At 34.5% G+C, this 18898-nt stretch overlaps 6 protein-coding genes across 7 annotated transcripts; 3 read left to right on the top strand and 3 right to left on the bottom strand.

The window, feature by feature from the left end:
* The first annotated feature begins 5611 nt into the window (after positions 1-5611).
* LOC119643334 (DNA polymerase epsilon subunit 3-like) lies at positions 5612-6270 on the top strand. The gene has a single exon (XM_038042687.1). It carries the CDS (start codon positions 5880-5882, stop codon positions 6243-6245), a length of 366 nt encoding a protein of 121 aa, XP_037898615.1. The 5' UTR covers positions 5612-5879; the 3' UTR covers positions 6246-6270.
* A 132-nt stretch (positions 6271-6402) lies between these two features.
* LOC119638090 (anaphase-promoting complex subunit 7) lies at positions 6403-8558 on the bottom strand. Of its 2 annotated transcripts, XM_038034718.1 has the most exons (6): positions 8478-8557; positions 7918-8416; positions 7757-7858; positions 7200-7702; positions 6867-7147; positions 6403-6808 (listed from the first exon to the last, which is right to left on the bottom strand). In XM_038034718.1, the coding sequence occupies exons 1-6, from the start codon at positions 8547-8549 to the stop codon at positions 6550-6552; spliced, it is 1716 nt and encodes a 571-aa protein (XP_037890646.1). In that variant the 5' UTR covers positions 8550-8557; the 3' UTR covers positions 6403-6549. The 2 variants fall into 2 exon arrangements, with proteins under 2 accessions (XP_037890646.1, XP_037890652.1); XM_038034724.1 differs by having other exon boundaries at positions 7200-7858; positions 8478-8558.
* A 904-nt stretch (positions 8559-9462) lies between these two features.
* Positions 9463-10883, top strand: LOC119638840 (required for meiotic nuclear division protein 1 homolog). The gene has a single exon (XM_038035892.1). The coding sequence runs from the start codon at positions 9542-9544 to the stop codon at positions 10784-10786; it is 1245 nt and encodes a 414-aa protein (XP_037891820.1). The 5' UTR covers positions 9463-9541; the 3' UTR covers positions 10787-10883.
* Positions 10884-10945: 62 nt separating this feature from the next.
* On the top strand, positions 10946-12264 carry LOC119638845 (ribosomal protein 63, mitochondrial). The gene is made up of 2 exons (XM_038035905.1): positions 10946-11212; positions 11285-12264. The coding sequence occupies exons 1-2, from the start codon at positions 11042-11044 to the stop codon at positions 11432-11434; spliced, it is 321 nt and encodes a 106-aa protein (XP_037891833.1). The 5' UTR covers positions 10946-11041; the 3' UTR covers positions 11435-12264.
* A 310-nt stretch (positions 12265-12574) lies between these two features.
* LOC119638834 (vacuolar protein sorting-associated protein 26) lies at positions 12575-14624 on the bottom strand. Its single transcript, XM_038035878.1, has 2 exons — positions 14352-14624; positions 12575-14134 (listed from the first exon to the last, which is right to left on the bottom strand). Exons 1-2 carry the CDS (start codon positions 14496-14498, stop codon positions 12866-12868), a joined length of 1416 nt encoding a protein of 471 aa, XP_037891806.1. The 5' UTR covers positions 14499-14624; the 3' UTR covers positions 12575-12865.
* A 746-nt stretch (positions 14625-15370) lies between these two features.
* Positions 15371-17116, bottom strand: LOC119645022 (apoptosis-inducing factor 3-like). The gene is made up of 2 exons (XM_038044798.1): positions 16178-17116; positions 15371-16114 (listed from the first exon to the last, which is right to left on the bottom strand). Exons 1-2 carry the CDS (start codon positions 17114-17116, stop codon positions 15371-15373), a joined length of 1683 nt encoding a protein of 560 aa, XP_037900726.1.
* Positions 17117-18898: the final 1782 nt, after the last annotated feature.

The raw sequence follows: 18898 nt of genomic DNA, 5'->3' as shown, positions 1-18898 counted from the left end.
TCGATCAATTTTCAATATCAAAGCCCGTGAAAAAACTTTAAAATTTTGTAGCGATTTTGAAGTTGAAAAATGTTCACAATCACAAAGCGAGCAGGTTCAGAATTTGCATGAAGCAAACGTTTTTATGAAACGAATGTACCTCCGCCATCTGGATGATTGACGTTAATAAAAACAAATGCTTTCTGAAGTCTCTGATGCGTGTATACATCGGGGTTGCGAACAGAGACCATCCTTGTTGTTCGAATATATGTATAAAGTATACATTGTGAAGCTAGGTCAGAGCAATGAACGTTGCATAAAATGTAATGACATAGATGAGAACTGCGGATAATATTTTATTTCATCTTCATTTCGATGATTTCAAGTAAGGACAACAAGGCAATGAGATGGGGAAACTGATTCTTTAATTCCTAATCTAGTTGCTTATTGGAGAGACCTCTAGTTTTGTATATTGGAGAGACCTTAGCAAAACAAATTATCTATGTGAATCACAATATAAAATTATTGTATACATATATATACGCATGTATATGCATATGTATATATGCAAAATAGTATAAAAAAGACGGTTAGGTACGTTAGGAGAAGTTTTTTTCTTGCTTTTCTTAAAGCAATAGATCTCTGCACTCTCAGGCATATACTTATATACAAATTGTGTTGCAATAGACAAATGTTTAGTTGACAGCTCGTTTGTTGTTCAAGTTGTTTTTATGTGTTCTGTATTTATACAGATCAGTATCGGTGTTGTGTTGTCGCTACAAATTGTCATGATTGCTAGCCGTTTTAACTGGCAACTCCTTGAGTCAGCAACAAGCTGTAATTTTACATTTTTTCTTATTTTTTTGTTTTCTTATGTTTGCTATTGTTTGTAGTAGTAGATCCCTGCAAAACAAACAGCCAGCATAGTACACTTTCGCACAGTTCGCATATAACAAATGAAAATAAAAAATTGTCCCGATATTTACCACTAACCAGCAGATCAACCATTAAGTTGTGATTGTTTCTAGCGGCTTAATATGTAACGTTCAAGTCAGTTAAAAAGACTCAACGGTAAATACGGTGAACGACTAACGACGACCTCATCATCACGACTTTTGTTTTAATTTTATCAATTGTTTGCCGGTACTGCTGTCACCGTTTTTTTTTTTTTTTTTTTTTTTTTTTTTTTTTTTTTTTTTTTTTTTTATGTTATAAATGTAATGCATATGACTTGTCTTTTTCTTTCTTTTTTCCCTATATCTCAAAAGCGAGCTTTAAATAAATAAACACCAATGTCTGGTTGATGGTAAATAGAAAACTGCACTAGCACGTGACATCCACTCCACTGGTTAATGTAGAAAACAAAACCTATTGAGGGATTTTATTTTCTTTTAAGCATTGTGATGAACGTGCAAATATTTGGAAGCGTTAAATGAATAATGTCTTGCCATTATTTAACGAGACCGGTGCTTAGCAAACGCCCTGATTACATATATATATATACACGCACATATATATATATATATATATAATAGATTATATTGATCAAAATTTAAATCATATTTGGGAAGAGAATAGTACCTAGAGGACTTTATTTAAATAAGAGCTAAACTTCAAATATAGTGATCTTCACATAAATTGATTAAATATAAAATGGAAAGCATTTTTAGATGCTAGTATAGGAGTAAAATGAAAGAAAAAAATTAAACATTAAAATAACAACAAGTGAAAACATTCTTGTTTGGATAAGGATTAACGCGCCATCCTACACAATTATGCTTAAAATAAATTGTGATGACAAATCATCTGAATTTATACTTTGTCTCTTGTGAAAGCATGACAGCGCTTATAAGGGACGGTGGGCAGAATGGGAACTAACTTGATTGAAGATTAAAAAAAAAAAGTTAAATTTTCTTCTCAATGATCTTATTATTACCTACTTACAAATTGGACTTTGTTACCGCGCACAACAATTTAATTTTGAAAAGCACGTTTACATATCGTGGGATCCAAAAACTAAACCTACATGAATCAAGTTTCATATTTTTGACATTTTGAAATTATATCGATTTAATTTAATTCATTTTGTTTTATACAAGTTTAGGTCTTAGTTTAATTTTTAACCTATTATCTGTTTACATGGCCCAAGCGATGGCACTGGCACACGTGTGATCGGAAGCGAAGAACAAACAAGAGAGAGCTAAAGCAATCATTATTTGAACGTTGCCATCACCTTCGTCTTTACCGGGATACAATTAATTTTTAGGTGGAATTACTTCTACGAACCAATTTATGTCAAAAATTATCCCATTTTGCCGTAAAAAACTTAACGAAAGTTTGCTATATAAGGCAAGTTTAAAATAAGAAAGACCTATCCGATTCAAATTTTTAACATTAACTTAATATTATCTGAAATGTTATTAATCAGCTTTAATCAGACAGTGGCAGGAAATGGCGTACATTTTGTTTCGGAAGCATATTGGAAAGTATTCCATTCGCTTTTTCTCTCTCTCTCTCTCTCTCTCTCTCTCTCTCTCTCTCTCTCTCTCTTTCTTTCTTTCTTTCTTTCTTTCTTTCTTTCTTTCTCTCTCTCTCTTTCTTTCTTTCTTTCTTTCTTTCTATCTACATGTCTATCTACCTTTCCCTTTGCTGTTTACTAAATTCCCTGTATATATACTCGGACTATGTCAGCCCCGAATAAGTTTAATGGTTCACATGAATGCTTGCGGCCGAATGAAATATTAATAACCTATTAGCTAAAATAATTTTCATACCTTCGTTTTCGTCAACAATCGTTAATCAATTGTGATCATTTAAATCCTGCTCTTCTTCAAGCTTCTGATCACCGCTCATTGATAGAACTTTTCAAATTTTATTTTCACTCCTTAGCCCCCTTTTTTTTTAACAATATCTTGTTCTTATTCTCTTTCTTTTCTTTTTTTACTTTTGTGGAACGTGGATGCGTTGCTCATGTAAATCTTGTGACTGCAGTGGAGCAATCTAGGAGTCAGATATTCAAACATTAACAAATGTGGATATACATGATATAATGATCATCGTCCCATTACTCATATCTTCGATTATATACATATTTATATTCACGTACGTTACAAAAACATTGTCAGAGTTTAATGCCATGATTTTTTCAAGTTCTGCAGATTTGTAAGAGGTCACCGCTCAAAAATGTTAACATCCCAAGATTTTGCATTCAAAGACAGTTATTACATGCAAAGGCGTCTAATCGGAGCATAGTACGTAACGGATATATATCCATAGGGTAAACAAATACAATTAATTTACAAACTGATAGGACACGCATAAGATAAAACCCATAGTGGTGTAAAAATATTGTTTAAAGGTATGGGTTGAAAATGAATTCGTCCTGGGATCGTCCCTATTACAATTACTGGCGACAATAATAAAATGACTTGACTATAACATATATTAAACTGTATACTATAGACCACATGTAAAAGGTTACATATTTTGATGTAAGAAAAACTGGCTGGGATGCCAGTATACTTGTTATGCTTTGAGTCAGCACAGTGCGCCTTATATGTACTAACCATTATTCATACTTGTATTACACACTGAGATTGTATACACAACACTTTCATGTTTATCGAACTAAGCTCTTAATTGTTCGTGTGATAATGTGTGGAACGAGAAACCTCTATTACATAAGCTAGTTATTTGAAAAGGAACAATGGATTTTCTACTAGAATATAAAGCGGGAATGGAATGCTGGCGAGTACTGCATATTCTACAAGCAAGATTAATCTGCCATTTAAATACAGAAAAATAGTAAATAGCGAAATATTAAAACAATGTAAATACGAATCTATTTAGGCAAGATTCCTCGAGCAACCTAAGAAAACGAGTCGACAGTAGTTAGCAGAAGTAAAGGTGTATTCCGTCTATCTAATACTTGATAAACGCATATTTAGAGATTTTTAGTCATCAAATTTCTGCAAAAATGTCAAATGTCGGATGATCGAAAACTCGTACCAGGCAGTGTTATCATTCAGAAGGAGTTGATGAATTATGTCATAGATAAAGTGGAATATTTTTTGCTTGATTTTTGTGGTAAGCGCCCCAAAGCGTTTTTTCCACTTATTATTCCAAATGTTTATAACAAGATTCTATCTTGGATTTGGATCGCGTAAAGAGATGGTATAATTTACAAAAAGTGAAAGCAATGAGACATGCTTCACTATTTCGACGACATTAATATGGTATCACCTTGTTATGGACCTGTATGATCTCAATATTTTTTACAAGGCTTCAGTAAACTATAATTGTGGCATAGAATAGAGTTTGAAATTTTAACTTTAATGCATTTATGACATATGGGAGATTGCGATATCAATATAATCGCATATCGTGTCAATGACGTCTATCCAGATATCAATGCATTTCTAGTAACTCTAAGGAATATATGAACTGATTAATGAGTTAATTATTTAAATTTAAAACTATTTAACGGTTAATGCAATTTTTTGCTTACATATATAAACACACGTCTTAGGGTCTATTAAATATGCACACTGAAAAACGTAATTGGTTGAGACTTTGTTTCAAAATTTTACTTTCGTGGAACTGGTCGGAACGCGTGTATGTTATCATTTGAAGTGCTAGAGAGAGCGTTGTCGTGGAGTCTCGGTAATGTCGCAATAGAAACTATACTGAATTTTGATTCTTATGCGTTTTTCTTTACAAGCAGTCACAGAGCGATTCTTATTAACTCCTTATGGGCGTTTTTATAAACCGATTAAAGCCGTTCAAATTATTCGCCCAAGAGCACGTTTCAGAGCTTTCAGTTTCTTTTTTACTTTCAGATTTTTAATTGCTGCCCTATATTCCAACCTGATAGGGGAAAAGCATTAAAACACATGCATTGCACATGAACATAGTTCAATCAATTCGGAAATTGATTTGATTAACATCATAACTACCGAATATATCATTATTATCGTTTATAATTTTCGATCTTTAAAAAAAATTTTAGATTATAAAGCAAGCAATGTAAGAACATTGGTTGGCGGCTTTTATTTCTATAAGAAAACCTTCAATCTTCTACAATCAGTTTGTTTATACCTTGTCTAGCTTTCGAGATGCCGATGACATGTATCCATTCCCATTGAAAGTGATCATTTTCATCCTCTCCTTTGGTCCGACTGCCGCTGTCGCAAATGTGAAGATACGAAGACCAATTTCGCCATAATTTGTCATTCTTTGATTGATTAAAAGCCTAAGGTTAATTCGAAACGTCCACAAATAAATAATTTTATTAAAGATTTTTTTTTTTTTAAGTTCTTGTGGTTCTTTATATTTAATCGTTTAGTCATCCCATCGTTAAGTGAGCAGTTAAGAAATCCGAGATTTCTGTTGTTTCTCCGGGGAAATAATTTTTTCTACTTATAGCAATTTAGAATATAGCCCCAATATAATAAAAGAAAATTATTTTTTAAAAGAATTAGTTTATCTTCAACAAAACAAAAACCTTATCAGTTTTAAACTACGTCAGCACAAACAAGAGGCGTTTTTATGTTTGCTTTATTTAGCGATTTTATGCAAAATATGAGAAAAATTTCATCTTGCATACACATATTTTTTACTTACATTTCTTGAAACCCCAATGAAGTATGGTATTTGCTGTTGAGCACTGGGAAAATTTCGACAATCTCAGGAAGTGAAGTAAATTCGTTAAGCTCAGCAACATTGAAATTGCGCCGAAAAAAAAAGGAGAAAAGAGGAGCGAAAAATCCATTGGGAAAAAGAGCGTAAGCAGCATTGTAAAAATGTCATCAATTGTGCAGAAAAGTTTTTATACACTAGATATTCCGGAAAGTTAATAAAGAAAACGGGAAACATTGTAAAGTAGATCTGAGACGTGCAAGATGGTGGAACGCATCGAGGATTTGAATTTACCTAATGCTGTTATTGCTCGTCTTATCAAAGAAGCTCTACCAGATGGGGCGAACGTGTCAAAAGAAGCTAGAACCACAATAGCTCGAGCAGCCTCAGTGTTTGTCATATTTTTGACGTCAACGTCAACCACGTTGGCGCGAAAACAGAATCACAAGACCATTAATACCGTCAACATATTAGATGCATTAAAACAGCTCGAATTTGAAAGTTTCGTTGAACCTCTGACACGAGAATTGGAAGTATATCGTAAAGTGATAAAAGATAAAAAGGAGAAATCGAAGAAAGAAATATCGACTAACGCAGACAACAACAACGCAACGAAGGAAACAAATTAAAGCATTATCCAATCCCCTTGTTATTGTTATTACTTCTTTTCAATTTAATTAATTTTCAGTTAATTATTAATAATACCGTGTAATATTACTTTACGAAAACAGCTAAGCGTGTTTCATATCCCAGGTTTGTATTGATAAATGATTATCAGACCACCCGTCGATGCTTTATAAGTTTATTATATGTAATAAATATGGAAAATTATAGGGATTCACAAAATTCAAATTGGCTAGAAATGAGAAAACAATGCGACACTTATTATTATTATAAGCAGCAAAATATTGCTTTCCATCTGAAGACTATCGATTAATTGGTCAATTCGGCATCTACATCTTGCCAGAAAGGATCGGAAAATGTATCCGATTCACCATCGTCGTGTGCTACGGCAGGTGAGGACAACAATTCCACGGCTTCAATAGAAGGTTCGTCGCATTCGATAGGCCATTCCTCGTCTTGATTCGTTGAAGAGGTCATTGAAGTATCTTGTTCGTTTTTATTGTTCGACCACGACACTTTGCCTAAAGCGTTAACACCTTCGAGAGCTCTTTGATAGGTTGGTTCCATACTGAATTAAGGAAAATTTACAGGTGTTCATTGCAAACGAAAACCCATCATGTATTTACCTTAAAGCGGTAGTGTAGTATTCTAGAGCACCATTGAGATCCTTTTCACCAGCCAATATGTCTCCCAACATTGTGAACAATCTATAATGCGGGTAATTGATAACCTGTTTTTTAAGCAATGCGATTGCTTCTTGAGTTTCGCCCTCGGCTTGACACAATTCTGCCATTAAAGCCACAGCCGGTGCGTAATATTCGTCGATTTCCAAAGCTTTGCCTATTACTTTCTTAGCACTCTTTTTGGGATGAGGGTGCGAAGAGTGAATCAGAGTGCGAGCAAACATCTATAGACTCAATTATTATAACAGTTTTAAAAAGGGTTGCGTTTTTACCTACCACGTAACTTCTGGGTAAATTACGAAAATAACGCACTGCCAACGCGCACATCGTTTGAGCCTCTTTGCAACGTTTCATTCCCATATAGCAATAGAACAATCCTTTATACACCTCAAAGCGATAATTGGCTACACATTGGGCGGCTCTAAAAAAATGTATTCCGTCCTTATGCCGTTTAGTTCGCAAGCATATTTTCCCTCTTAGCAATTGCGCCTCAACATTTCGCGGATTTAGGGTTAAAGCTTTATAAGCAAAGGACGAAGCTTTCTCTAACATGCCGTGAGCATAGAAACTTTGCGCCATCACAAACCAATGGCCGGATGTGAATTCATGTATATTCGTCATTTGGGCAGTCAATTTATCCAAACCTTGTAATTTTTGATTGTACTCATATACTACTGACAGTGGCATAATTGCATCCCAATTATGCGGATTAATCATAGCCGCCATCTCGAGATATAATTGGGCTTGCGTGGAGTTTCCATAGTAATAAAGACTTTTTCCTATTAAAGTAACTAGATGCTCATTTTGGTGGAATTTTGTGTTGTCATTAATACTTTGAAATGTTTTTGAGGCTTCCAAATGATTGCGACTATACATTTGAGCATGAGCCTTAATCCAATTGCTTAGCCATTCTATATTTTTTGGTACACTGCTCGCTAAAAATATATATTGGGGTTAATTTTGCGGTAAATAGTTTAGAACCCGATACACTTACCATTTACTACCAGAGAATTCACTTCTATACCATTCACTCCCAATTCCAACAGTGCCTCAATAGCTTCCATAGCTAGAGGACATTCACGTAACACATCCTTGTAAGCTAATATAGCCTCTGTTGTATTTGAAGAACCTCCTTGTTGAACAAGTTTGGCTTGTAACATATTCACTTTAGGAGTACGGGATTTCGCCGGCAAAGCTTGTAAAGTTGCTACGGCTTGACTATGTTCTCCTAAATCTCTATAACAAGTTGCCAATCTATAACGTGTCTCAATCTCTCCAAATTGTTCGCAAGTGTTCTCAATAGCTGCTAAATGAACATTTTTATAACGTATCATGCTTTTACGCATCAAAAGAGCAGCATTAAAGTGCTTAATAGCTACACGATACTGACGTTCATAATAACAAGCATTACCGTAATACAACAGAACCTGATACTCCAATTCTGAAGTAGCCAGAGACCGATCATTTTGGAGTAAGGTGTGTAATAAACTTGCCTGTTAAATAAAATAGTTATTAAATTTGAATATATTGAAATAACTTTACATGGTTACTTACAGTTGGTATAACAGATGCATACAACTCATTATCATATAATTTTTTAACATTATTTAGTAAAATAATTTCCATAATAACGATTATTAAAGCTTAGTTTTCAAATAAATATTTGCAGTTTGTTTTGTTCTTTTCTTTTGTTTTGATTTTGTTAAGAGCAAATGCTAACACATATTAGCTACGAAAAATCACTAATGGAACAGTACAGCCGTGTGAGTGAGATAGAAATAAATTTTTCTCAGATATGCAATTTAAATAGAGAATATACCAAAAAAAAACAATACACCTCTTAAACTAAATATTATACCTATGGTCACTTATACGGTCACAGAATATGAAAAATTAAAGTTCCCTGCCTGAAATAATTTTACAATTGGTTTGTTTACCTCCAAAGAATTTTGATAACGTTTTCAGTTTATGCAATGTAAAATATTTGTTAAGTCACTCGTGAAAAACAATAAATATAATATAAAAGTTTTTTAAAGTTATTTTTTATACATAAATTTTTGATACAGTTTTTTGATACAACAATCAGACTAGATACAAATTACTCAAAAACGCCCACGACACCTAAACGGATAAAATTGCATAAAATTTATAGCAAAAAAATTGATATGTAACTAGTATATGAATCAGTTGCTTTGTTGCAACGACCGCGTATCGATTGGTTGCTTATACGCTAAGTTAAGCCCAAATTATTTATATATATATGGGGGCGGCACGCTTCGGTTTTAAGATATGAAATTAACTTTCATGGCCAGAAAGGCTTTTGAAGGAAACTTCTGAGTTGCATATTTTTGACGCGAATCAAGTTTGCGTAAACAAGATTATGTATTGTGACCCTGAGTTCTGTAAATGCTGAATAATTAGATGCTATAAATGCGGAAACGTATTCCTAACAACCCTGTTCACAGTACATTAAATGAGGCAGTTAAACAGCTGCTATATATATTTTATAATGTTACCGGTAAATGATTGTTCGTAAAATTATTAAATTATATATCATTTTTGCTAAAACAATTATGCTACAAATAGAAAAAAACAAATTCGAAAGTTAATGTGAAATAATGAATACCGGCCGTTTAATATTAAGAAAATGTATCGCATTCGGTGGAAGCAGAAATATTATAAGTAAGGCGTACATTGCATCATCTCCATATATAGAGAACAAACATGAAAGAAAATGTGCAGTACCAGCATCATTTAAAAGTCTAGTTAAGTCTATGCATCTACAACCACTGCTAAGACACCAACATGAATCGCTAATGGCCACAGTGCACTTGGAGTGTAAAGCAAGTAAAAAACGTAAAAAACGTTCAGTTGGTAAAACCGAACTGTTAGCCATGGGTTTCTATAATGTAACTGCATACACTACAGCCGAGGAGTACGATTTGGAGAGTTTATTGGATGCGTTACGAGAACAAAAGCTGTACGAAGCCAAAAAATTTTTTTCCACAGACAATTTAGGCTTAGAACAAGATGTTCTTTACGTTACTGCCAAATATCAAGTAGGAGAAGAAGTGCGTGATATTTTCTTCTTTCGAGAGGGTTCAGTGGTTATGTGGAATTTTAGCGAAATCGAAATCAATAATGTACTTGCGTTTTTAAAACCATTTGAGAAAGACCGATATTTGCAACCACTGATACGTAGTGAAAGTGAAATAATGCCGTATACCTATGTGCCGTCTTCAGCTATAGATGTTGAAGGTGATATAGTCCCAACTGAAGATGTGATATCTGCTTTCTTTCAGACTGGTAAATTTTTTCTCATCTCTAATGCGGATAATTTCTTACCTAAGTACACATTTTCCAATGCTTTGTCTACCAGTATTAAACTGGGAATTTGGGAAGCCAGCCTTGATCGTTATATAAATTCTATGGAATTTATAACGGATGATATGAAAAAAGGGCGACGTATACGTATGTCGAGAGCTGAAGTCTTACGTAAAACTGGTGAACTACTGGCTCTGCGTCACGCAATTAATTTATCCTCAGACCTGCTGGATACGCCAGACTTCTATTGGGACCGTGAACAACTCGAAAGATTGTATGTTCAGGTGTGTTCATATTTTGCCGTCTCAAGACGTACCAAGGTTATGAACGAAAAAATTAACCACTGTGTGGAATTAGCTGAATTAATATCTCACAATCTCAACGAAGCCCATAACACACGTCTAGAGTGGATGATCATTATCTTAATTATGATTGAAGTATGCTTCGAAATCCTGCACTATATAGATCGCTACTATGGCAAGGACGTGTCAGCATATGATGACAAGCATAATATTGTAATACCTGCCGCAGTACAATAAAAATACATTATACAAAAATTTTAAATACAATAAAAAGTTCAGATACAAGACAACCATTTACTGTTAAAATAATCTCTTAAAGTTTATCATTATTTAATGTTTTGTGACAGAACGTTACTTTAACGTATAAGCAACTCTGGAAGAGTACTTCAAATACCTCGTGAAATATCGTACGGTAAAACATCTGATTTATCGAAAATAAGCTGTCGAAAAATTTCCAATTTCAAAAGTATTTCAATAGAAAAATATATTGGAATGCATTTAACCTTGATAAATTTCTTCAAAAAAACTGTGCCTGGCCATATTTTTCGAGGTAAGCGTCGTCTAGTTAAGCCAGTCGGTCGGAGAGCTATGGAAACACTACGTCGAGAATATGAGCGTGAAGAGCAGGTTATGTTACTTCTTCGACATCCGTATTTAACATTGGTAAGTGCAGTTGGAAGCAATCATATTGTTAAATGGTATGTTTATTAGATGCTTCATTTTAATTTATTGCAGGAAGAGTCTCATGGTCATGTCAAACATTTGCAGAAATCCGAAGTTAAAATTACGAATTGGAATGATGCAACAACGTTAAAAAAGATGAAACCTCATGTTACCTGGGAAGATCGTTTGAATCATTTAAGAGTCAAGGAATCATGGGACTAATCTTGCAACCGTTCTATTTTGTTTAGCGTTACAAATTGAATAAAATAATGCACATAAAAATGACGTATCTTTCGACTTGCTATAATGGCTTCTCAAGTTTTAATCGCACTAAATTTCTTATACGCAAATTCAATGAGCTTCTTGTCTTGGGAGAGTTGATATCTAGCACGTTCGTTGAGAAGAGCCAGTCTGTTGGAATTTCGAGGGGTGCTAATCAAGAACATATGTTTAAAATGAGACGTTCGGAACTTAGGGGCCGCTCGAATCTCTTAGAAAAACGGTTGACTAACGAAAAGAAGAAACTCGCTTTGCCTAGTTATGTACCCATAGTAGATATATTTTCAATTTCATCTTTAAATAAGGAAGACACTATATATTAGTTTCGTCTTTTTTTCTTTTTATTATTAAATTTTTTTTGCATTTTATAACTTGGTTAATACATAATATATTTTGAATATATTACTATTTTAACTTATGAACGCGACATGACGGTTAAATCCCCTCTAGTCACGTTAGTAATTACAACTTAGAATTATAAAATTATAAACTTCTGTCTACTGTCGCCATGATATTTCTCTAGTTTTAATCCATCGCACATATGTAAAATATCTAAAAAACAAAAAAATCGTTTGTTTTCTTTCATACTAAAATATAAAGTACAATTTGTAGTTTAATTTTCAATTTCTTTTCAGTTTTTCAATGATACGTGTAAAACATGCAGACTGTGTAAAAAGAGCTTTCATAACGCAATATTCAAAAAGGGAAAAATGAAAGTAATAGCATATGAAGGTAGTAAGTGAAAACTATGACAGATAATTTAGTTCTTCTAATAAAAAAACTTTTTATTTATGTGTTTGCTGGCGCAACATTAATTATGAAATTTTTCTTCAACTTTATGCATACTTTTATTACGTTGTACATTACGTATGTATGTACTTGCACAGCATATATAACAATAGCTTCACGTAATGGTAATAATAAAACAAGACCTAAAACTATGGACCATATAATCCGGCATTGTTCTGTTACTTTCACTTATAGGATACATTTACTTGTTTTTGGACCGAATCGTTTAAAGTTTCACTAGTTTCATATAATTGGTAGCCAATGGATTATCATTATTTTCTTCTTTTCTTTTTCTTTTTTTTTGAAAGCTTAAAAGGTATGTCAGTTATTACCTTTTAAATTGATTACCAAAGAATTTCTCACCTTTTAAAATAAAACACAAAATCAAATTATAATTAATGTATAGGTATAGGGGGGGGAGGGAGGAATTTTGTTTCGTGTCAGAGTGGTTCGAGAGTACGTTTTGTTATATTAAGCACTTGCTGACGATTATAATAAGTAGACCGCTGTAACGACTCCAGTTATAGAGGCCACTACCACCACCACATTGTTCACTTAGTGCTCGACTCAATCTAAGCCGAGATATCAGGCGTCATCTAAAAAATCGGTAGTAACTGGCGCCACTACTAGCGGTTTGTCTTCTATATCGTTTTCCGCTTGTTCGTTTGATTCGAGCAAATCTTCTACTTCTGCTGTCTTTTGTTCAGCCGCAGGATCTGTTTCATGGGTAGTAGTAGCATTGATGATAGTAGCGGCAACTGGCAGTGGTGGTGGCGTAGTGGAAAGCAACACAGGCGAAGTGCTAGTTGCTGCAGCACCATCACCTATACCCCTTTCTATTGACATTGATGGCGGCGTCATTGGTGATGTGGGTAAAGAATCTTGTGATTGCTGACTGAATTCTTGATTAGGACTTTCACGTGTAAATAAACCCATTTTAGACTCAGATGGTACTGTACCAGCAGCATTACTGTCATTGACGGGTACAGCGGGAGTGGCAGAAATGGGAGCCGGTGGACCGCTTACCAAATGAGCCGGGGCATGCTGGGGATGAGTATTGTGACCAGCAATGGCCGCCTGCTGTTGACTGTGAGCATGATAGCGCGGTATATCGGCTTTGCGCCATAGAGTAATTTCCTGCTGTTTGAAGTAACGTCTATCCTCGGTGTCCATTAGCACCAAGTTAAGGAAGTACTTAACCGAGAACTTTTTATTAATTTCACGCATAGTGGGCGTCAAATTATAACCAGCTAAGAAAACACGAATGGGTATGCTTTCGCCTTTAACCGGGGCACCATCCATAATCTCAAATTTGGTAATATTTTCATTCTCTGTAAACATATTCGGACCGGTTCCAGTGGATTCACGTTTTATGATTGCAATTTCCATGTGCTTGATTTTAATGCGAACCAAAAGAAAATATATTTTGCCAATAATCGTATCCTGTAAATGATATTTGCTCTTGTTATACTCAAACTCAATATGCAGGCAATCCTCAATGCCCACTTCCATTTTGATAGGATTATTAACGTCTGGATAACTGCATAGAGTATGTACAGCAATGTCTACTTCCTTGGTAATGTCACTAATGCGACGTACTATAGTCGCTCGCAAAAAATAACGTAAACGCACATTGGAGCCAGCATACACTTCAAATTGTTTCTCTACATTAGGAAATTCAAAGGGGTAGCTATTGTTTTGTATCAAATCACCAGGACGAGCCAACGCTTTGGCTAAACATTTAAATTCATGATGATTGCCACGATCATAGAATAATTCTATCTGACCAATAAATTCAATTTTGATGCCGTGATGTTCCAATTTACTTCCCGGTTTCTTAAGGGTGACATTAACCTAAAATTAAAAGAATGCCTTAAATATTTTAAAAATTGCCTTCAAAATCCTAATTCTTCGCATATGTTTTGTGCACTAATTAACAAGCAACTGGCGATAAACTAAAATATATGTTACCTCGCCAATTAAAAATAATAAATAATAAAAGCTGTCATATTAGTTTGTTATTGCCTATTTCGCCCTCTTATGATTTTAAAAATTGTAGTACACTTCCTACCTTTCCAGACACTGTTTCGCCATCATAATAAAGTAACATTTGTTCTATTTTACCATCCTCTCCCTTCACCTCTGCGGTTTTCCTGTTTTCGGCACCATCAAAAACAATATCGATTTCGGCCGATTGTCCAAAGCCCAAAAAATTCATAATTATTACATTCACTTCTTACAGCCACTAACTCTTGTTTCTGCAATGCTTGGAATGTTTTTATGTATACACACACAACCAGTATTATATAAATAAAATTCAACTCTAGATAATAGTAATTGCAATTTTTGGGCGTTTTGTTGCAAATAAAAAAAAAAAGAAAAATTATGAATTTATCCACTTCGTTTTTTTGATTAGTTGGTTGCAAATTTATATACGTGTTGCCAGAGTTGCGATTTTCAACGATTTTAAAGAAAATAGCTTTTACGATATAACACATTTATTAGGCCGAATTTCGTACATACCGTAAATACATATTAAAAATCTGCATAGTCTATAGACATTGTAGAAATATTTTGTGGGCACGCAATGTTTATTTCTCAAGCCTGTTAGCATAATATTTCTTCTCGATCGGTTTCATGTATAATCGCGTCGGCGAAGTTATTTATAAAAAGAGATAACCAAAACGAATTTTTTTACTGGGAACAGCTCTTCCAAATCCTCAACAATATCTCAGTTATATTAGCAATAATAATGAAATAAGGAAATCCCGTAATTCTATTGTCTTAAGAAAAATTTAATGGTTAGTCTATAAAGGTTGCTTTTGCTAATTTTTTTGGTCGGCCCGCTAATTCTTAACACTGCAAGACTAATTTGCTATTTTTTCTTACCGATAATTGGCAAGTTTAAAAGAAGAACAATGAAGATGCCTATATACTATTGCAGATATGAGCTGTTATGATTTGAACGGTTTTCCAAGCGGTATTGATTGACTAGTCAGCGAGGTCAATCAAATGGAAAATTTCATATTTTTAAAATTAAGAAATAACAATTGAAATTCGGCAATACGAAGAAATGAGAGTTTCTTTAATTTAATGGCATTTAATTGGCCCTTTCAAACGATTTACCCACGGCTTATTGAGGTCTACCAATTCGTAACGCCGCAGAATTCTTCCTTGATTTCTAAATTCTGCGAACTGTGAAACGATTGGATCGCGATTAGACGAAACTACTGAAATCACTCTGTCCTGACTGTCTATGTAGTACGCGACAAAGTTTAATTTCTCCAAATCGCCTTCGATTATAACGTCCTTAAAAAGACCAAAGCCAGAACAGCGTAAAGTCACATTAAACAGCGTTGTCGTATAATAGGGCACACTACGAACTTCGATTTTCCTTGAACCGTGCATATTTACCCCAGCTACATAGCCGTGATTTTGGGCCACCTGAATGTGGCCGATGTTAGAGCGATGATTATAATCGGAATAAACAGGTGCATTGGCGATATCACCGCCTACATAGACATCGTCGACAATACTTTGTAAATATAAGTCAGCGTCAATCGAGCCATTAGCGTTAATTGGCAAACCACAACCGACTAAGAATTTAGTATTAAATTTTATCCCAGCTGCGATTATCAAAACCTTACAGGGTAACTGCCGATTATCATTCAGTCTGACGTGTGTAACTCCCAAGTCATTTCCTATAACTTCTAGGACTGCAGTTTCCATCATCATTGTTATCATTTTTTCCTTATACATTTTAAGAATGCGTTCACCAATTTTTAATCCGAATTTTTTTTGCATTGGAATTTTCGCGCGAGACACAACAGTAACCTGATAAACATTAAAATAAACAATTGGTTATGTTGCTTTAATAGTTTGACCGATTGAACTTACGCTGCATGGCATATAAGTTTTTATTGCTTGGGCTATTTCCATAGCTAAAAAACTTGAACCTACGCAAATCACAGGTGTATTCTTACCGATAGCCTTTTTTAGACGTCTCCAATCGTCAAAATTGCGCATAGTAAAAACATTGTGGTAATTGAAACCTTTGATTGGTATTTGTTTCGGACTACTGCCGGTGGCAATGTACATTTTGTCATAAAATAAACGTTTATCATCTTTCATTATTACCAGCTTCTCCTCGACATTTGCTTCAATTGCTTTAGAATTTACAAACACCTCTATGTTGTGCTCATCATAAAATTGTTGTGGACGATATTGTATATCATCAAATTTCAAATCAAAACGCCTTGAAATCCTCGAGCGATCGTAAGGCAAATATGATTCTTTACATACTATCACAATACGGCCAGTGAAACCTTCTTTGCGTAAAGTTTCAGCACACACTTGCGAAGATGGGCCCCCACCAACTAAAACATATGTGAGAGGATTTTCTGGATCACGTTTAGCCATCGTTTTTAAACGTCTCGTGCTTTCAAGATCTTTTAATTTTGCCTGCACCATAACTAAACCACCTCTCTCGACTTCTACTTTATAGCACGGTAACGAATCGAGTCCGGGACACTCTTCAATATCTCCAGTTTCAATGTTGAAACAGGCTCCATGCCAGGGACAACGGATGCGCCCGTTACCCAACACGCCAGTGTGCAACGGAGCGTCGTAATGCGTACATGTATTACCTAAAGCATGGATTTGGCCACCGTACTTGGCAATCAAAACTTTCCTGCCATGAATAAACTCGAATTCTTTCATTTCATGTTCACGCACATCCTTAGCATGACATACGGCTACTGGTTTAGTGTATGCTTCAATTACGGGTTTCTCTTGCATTGCCCGAAGATAGCCAAGATCTACTTTAAACGGTTCCATTTTCTTTCAATTTCATTCTTTTGAATAAAATTTCTTTTGACAATCATTTATTTACATGAAATTCAAAACACCCGAAACCGAACTATGTACTTTGATTTGCTTCTAATTATATGTCAAAAATGTACTGTAGTACATCCGAAATTAATCGCATCGCGGTCTCATGGCGGTTACATACCGCAGAAAATGATGAATATATGAAAATTGTTCGAAATAAAAGATGGACATGAGATTGCAATCTTCTTTTTGAGTTCGAAAACTTTTTAAACCGAAACGATAGACAATGTACGGACCTTTGCAACTAAAAACGTACTATAAGTGAACAAAAAATAAACGAGTACCCCCTAGACATACAACACAATACATTTCTTGTCGCATTTTGTGCTTGTAGTTTACGAGATTTTCATGCAAATCCGTATAATTTTTACTCTCTAGCATTTCGATCAATATATATGTTTTCGTAGCTCTGTCTGGTTGCCATACAAGCCTAATTTTTAAGATATAGTAAAAGAAAACACAACTGAGCCATTTCGCGCACAAAATAATTCGAAATCTATATTATTTAATATCGTGAGAAAAGTTAAAGCTATAAAGGAGAATGTTACAATGCCATCAGATAGGCCTTGAGCAGGGAAGAGGTTGCAAAACACTGTAGCTGCTCGCATATGCTAGCAACACGCGCTGCAGTGTTGGTGTAAAATAGATCGCATATAGGAGATCTCTGTCAGCTATTCGTCAAAAATAATTTAACGTAAATGTTCCCTATAACGCAGTTCACAAGCATAAGTCCTTGCCATTATATGTGGCGTTATATGATGGACTAGAATCACGAGAATGTGTGTTTGGATGTCATCTCTCTTCCCAAACTCAAATCGAATGCTTGTGAGCGCACAATATTTGCATTTCGTGAAAAAAAGATTTTGGTGGATGCATAAAACTCGAATCCTCGAACTCTCATTGGAATCATCTAGAAGAAATATTGTCAAAGGACTTAGATAATTACTCAGTCTGATCAGATAGTTTGAAGAAAGACGTTCAATCCGATTTGTAATAGATCGAAAAAATCCAGGTCATCATGAATAGTTTTGAAATAGTAAGGAAGCAATAAGACAACAAGTCCGGTTGATTAATATTTTTGAAGCGTTTCAATATTAGAGTTACTGCCTGTTCTCCACAATTGTATGCCATAGAATAAATTGTAGATTCTGGACGAATGGGTCAATAGAGCCTTTCGGGCTTCAAAAATCAAATTGTTGACGTTTATGTTTCATATGAATTTTCCAAGTTAATTTCTGTTCAAGGCATTTTACACAGCTGCCGAAACGGATGCTATTGATTAAATATTTTTGGAATATATTTGCAACAGATTTCTTGAAATGAAGTATAAATGAAATGTACTACCAAAGTTCATTGACACAACTATCTTCACTTCAATTGAATCATGGTCACACCATGGAAATCGTGGGAAGAGAAAAAAAATTGTGACAAAAATTCCACTTTCACAAGACGCTTTGGAAAAATAATAATAAAAAAATTTGCCGCGATCGATCTTGGACTCGCCTACTATTGATGCTGATACTGAGCAAAGGATTTTTAATCTGTTTTTTGTTAACAAATTTGCTCATTGCATTAGTTGCCCCCAAAGCGACAAAAGCCATGAAAATTTTTTTAAAAGAATCTTAATATTATGAAATCCGCTTAATCTCGAGAACGAATCAGAGCGGTTAAGCTAATCATTTTTTATACCCATTACCGAGGGATGAAGAGCGTTTGCAACGTTCAGAA

Source organism: Glossina fuscipes, unplaced genomic scaffold (assembly GCF_014805625.2).
Source record: "Glossina fuscipes isolate IAEA_lab_2018 unplaced genomic scaffold, Yale_Gfus_2 0, whole genome shotgun sequence".
Classification (NCBI taxonomy): Eukaryota; Metazoa; Arthropoda; class Insecta; order Diptera; family Glossinidae; genus Glossina; species Glossina fuscipes.
This window is presented reverse-complemented; position numbering and strand designations above follow the sequence as displayed.